At 42.2% G+C, this 4,273-nt stretch overlaps 1 protein-coding gene across 1 annotated transcript; it reads right to left on the reverse strand.

Annotated features, from left to right (window-relative positions):
- Positions 1-589: 589 nt before the first annotated feature.
- Positions 590-2,786, reverse strand: LOC139576856 (uncharacterized). Its single transcript, XM_071403398.1, has 2 exons — positions 2,597-2,786; positions 590-2,385 (listed from the first exon to the last, which is right to left on the reverse strand). Exon 2 carries the CDS (start codon positions 2,383-2,385, stop codon positions 1,588-1,590), a length of 798 nt encoding a protein of 265 aa, XP_071259499.1. The 5' UTR covers positions 2,597-2,786; the 3' UTR covers positions 590-1,587.
- Positions 2,787-4,273: the final 1,487 nt, after the last annotated feature.

Genomic DNA, 4,273 nt, shown 5'->3' on the forward strand with positions numbered 1-4,273 from the left:
CTCTCTTGTCCAGTAAATTTATTGTACTAAAGGTGGAGGCGAGCACGTTGTAGGTGAGACATTGTTGGGTGAAGAAACTGCAGATACGACCTGGCCAGCAGAGGGACATCACACACTCCTCATTTGCTGCTGCTACTGTTTATTTTTCTCTTATCTATCCTGATGTATAGTCACTTTACCCTGCCTTCGAGTACATATCTACCTCAACTACCTCGTACCTCTGCAGATTGATATGGTACTGGTACTCCCTGAATATAACTCCATTCTTGTGTATTTTATTTTGCTTACAATTTATTTTCTACACCAGTTGTATTCGGCGCATGTGACATAACATTTTATTTGAAAAATGTAGATGTTGCACACGAACACTAGCTACATTACCGAAGATTTTCTTTTTTAAATGACTACTAGACCGTTTTTTTTACTGAATTCAAGCAGTCACTCACTAGCCAGGTTTCCATCCAAACAATTCATGAGGATGAATTACCTGATGCATGAAAAGTCATTACCTGGCTGATGGTAGTGACACAATTTGTTCGTTCGACATGGTGGGATCTTTTTGTGTCGGTAAAATGAATTATGCGAGAAATGACAGTGGAAACAACTTTATGCTCATATTTATAGAATAACCATATCGAAATTAACTTGGAGTCACGCAATGTTGTGGTCCTCCCAATACGACTCGGGAAGCCAAGCAGTTTATTAGGCTACACATGAAATGTTATTAACGTTGTAGTGTCTTAGCTCTTATTACTAATTTATGTAACAAAGACTCCGAATATAAGAAAGTGAACTGTAGCTTCAAAATTACTAAAACTAGTTAGTACAAGAATAACAGAGCAAAAGACTGCGCATGACCAAGGGCGCTCCGTTCTTAAAGGGGACATCAGTAATTAACAGAACATAACAAACTCACAGGGTTGTGAAAGTGCACTTGATATGCTTGATGCTCCTTTAAATGTAGGTAACCTACCCGTACTGTAGCTGTGAGGTGTTGGCTAGAGCGCACGTGCCAAGGCCAGAGTGGGCACGTTTGCTATATAACGCAACAGTTTGTGACAAAACCCATCAGTTGTGTTGAAAATGTGATGGGAACACATTAAACTTTTATTTTTCATTACTACATAGGAAATGTAACCTCAAAAGGTATTTTTATGTGCTCTACGTCATCACGCACAGACGTTTGTCCACAATAAGTCCGTTTGATGGAAACATCTCTATTGGGAAAATATTTAATTTTATGTATATTTTAGAATATTCGCATGAAAATCTGTAGCAAATTGGATGTAAACCTAGCTACTGACTTTTCTCCGCAGGCATTGCGATAATGATTTCTCTCGCGCAACACAAAAGCAAGTGCATCATGCAACACGTTGATCATCATGTGCATGCTGTTATCTTTCGTAGGTGGGCCTACTAACAACATCCACATGATGGCTTGCATACGATGAAAATAACGCTCCTAAACTGTAAAATAGATTAGACACCAACCTAGATAAACATTTAATAATTTGGGTCAGTTGTCCTCTTGCCATGAACTTTTGTTTGAAACGCTTAGATAACCATACACAGTAGCTTGTAACGTGGTCAGTTGGGAGATAAGGGCCTTAGGTCAAGCTCTGCAGCCACTTTTTCCATCTTCTCCAGTTCATAGCCAATATGTAAAATGTCTGCCCTCATGGACAGCAGTGCAGTTTCATTGTTTGCAGATCCTCCCACGCTGTGGTTCTTCTGCACCACCAGTGTGCAGTCATCACCAGGCAGCTTGTACTCCAGCCTCCTGGCACTTGTCCAGCTGCCATAACTCTGGATCCCAGCCAGCTCCAGGAAGGCCTTCATGGCCTCAGTGCTGCTGCAGCTCTCCTGCTCTCTCACTGGGACCCCTAAGCAGTGAGCCAGGTGCTGGATGATGGGAGTGTGGCCAGTCAGCTCCCTGTACTGGGGTGCAGGAGGACAGGGCTGGCTCTGGATCTGTCCTATCTCTGGAATAGAAAGTGGGTTGTCCTCACAGCCCTTTGGCCCTTCTGTTTCATCTCTATCCACACATAGCTTCTCTCCCCAGACTGTAGAGGGACATCCAGAGCCAGCAGCCTGACTCTCTGGCTCTGGTGGCATATTGTTGGAAGAGTATGGATTGTTACCTATGATCATTCTCCACTGACTGCCCTGTTTGCTTAGCCAGGTCTGCTGAGAAGCCAGGTGGAAGCTCTCTGTGTCGTAGTAATGCTCTCTAATGGTGACCTCTTCGATAGACCATGCCCCCTTCTCCTGCAGCCGTGCCTCGGTCTTCTCTCCAAGCTTGTACTGTAGCTCCACGTTCACCCTGATGGACCCCTGGGGTCCCTCCTCTTCACCTGTTCCTGCTAGTGGTCTGTGCGGAAACATCTAGCAAAGCAAGAGCCACACCAAGAGGTTCTGATGATAAGAGAAATCAGTGGCGCACCATCTCATAGTATAGCACAGATTACATGCCAGTTTTAAGCAGATTCAGTGTATGTTACAAATAGACAAATATATGTCTTGTGATGATGGAATTATCATTTTAAGGTATACTAAATTATATTCTGGGTTGATATGGTTACAGGAGTTTTCTTACCTCTACAGCAGAGATCCTCAGCTTGAAGCGCGAAGGAGAACCTTTCTACCGTCTTCAGCTCACACACAGAATAAAGGTTTGTTGTTTTAAACCGTTTGAGCCTCTGCTGCTGGGTGACTAGAACCTATGACGAATGAGCTAATGGCAGTCATGGCGTTATTATAGTTTATAGTGAGTCCAAGCCACTGCCTTCTGGTGTTTAGTGTTTATGGATACTGCTTTGGTTGTCATGGAGAGGTCAGCTTATCTTCCCTGCATTATCCGTCATCATGATATCATCTTTATTAACATAGCTATATATGCATGTCTCCTCCCCTGTGTGTCTCTAGTGCTCCTCCTCTTCTATCAGTGAGGCAGGTAGCCTAGTGGTTAGAGCATTGGACTAGTAACCAGAAGGTTGCAAGATTGAATCCCTGAGCTAACAAGATAAAAATCTGTTGTTCTTCCCCTGAACAAGGCAGTTAACCCACTGTTCCTAGGCCGTCATTGAAAATAAGATTTTGTTCTTAACTGACTTGCCTAGTTAAGTGAAGGTTAAATAAAAATAGAACAGTGATCAGTAACCATGGTAGTGTTTGTCTGAAGTATGCCCCTCCTTTTTAGCTGATGTGTTGACAATGCCACCAGAGGGGGCTAGAGGATTAACATGAATGGCAGTGCCCTGTTGATGTAGAATTGCAGCATACCTGTATGTCACTAGTGTATGCAACTTTACTTACTATGCATTGATTGAGGAGAGCAACAGGAGAGATTTCATGCTATTCTCCGATTGTTGTTTGTGAAGGTGCACAGGACCATGATCATAAGAGGATCGGTCAGGAAAAACTCCTGGCCCTATAGGCTAGTCTTCCTCTTGTGGTTTTATTAAGCCTAGTTAAATATAATACACTTCAAAGGCAGTATGACAAGGTGAAATACATAGCCTGAATGTTGATGCTCTTCATTTCTATATTGATGTCATTGAGTAGCCTATTTAGAGGAGGATATGAGGTTACACTAGAAATTATCTTTGATTTTAAAGTGGTTGCATGTGGATAGACGTACTGCTCTCTTTTCTGTTTCATTCCAGAGGAAGAGGAGATGGCACTGATTTAAGTATTCAAGATCAGAGACTAGGAAGATTACATAATTTACTATTCACTCGGTACAATACTTATTAAACCGATAGTCCTATTAGTTTTGTACTTCGATTTCCTTTGTTTAGCTTTTAAAATATATGGATGCTGATGGTGAAATGCAGTATCAATAAGTTTCCTAAATAGCAGGATAACATAACCAGAAGCAGCTAAAAACCTGAGTTTGTGGAATCTCATTCACTGAGCTTTTGGTTAAGTAGCCATCCTGGCATTGAGCTGTCCCACATTACTCTGACTCTGAGTAACACAAAGTACATTTACTACCAGCAGCCCCTTTTCCTTCTCAGTCTCCAATTGAATGTTCTGTTTAATGTTCTGCAGTGTTATTGCTGCTGGCCCCATAGTGTTAAAATATGCATCTACAGGGGGAGATATACAGCTGTGCTACAGCTAGAGGCCAATGCAGTGTTAGTGTTTTGTGAGTTTGGGTCCAAATTGTTCATCTGGGAATGAATTGGACTAAAATGGAGTAAATGGCAGAGAGGCCTCCCCACATCTATCATCTGGGTTTAAATGGTTCTCTATCACTTTTACAGCAGTG

Source organism: Salvelinus alpinus, chromosome 5 (genome assembly GCF_045679555.1).
Source record: "Salvelinus alpinus chromosome 5, SLU_Salpinus.1, whole genome shotgun sequence".
Classification (NCBI taxonomy): domain Eukaryota; kingdom Metazoa; phylum Chordata; class Actinopteri; order Salmoniformes; family Salmonidae; genus Salvelinus; species Salvelinus alpinus.

Excerpts from the sequence above, each read along its gene's own strand:
- LOC139576856 (XM_071403398.1), bottom strand. The coding sequence starts at position 2,385 with ATGTTTCCGCACAGACCACTAGCAGGAACAGGTGAAGAGGAGGGACCC.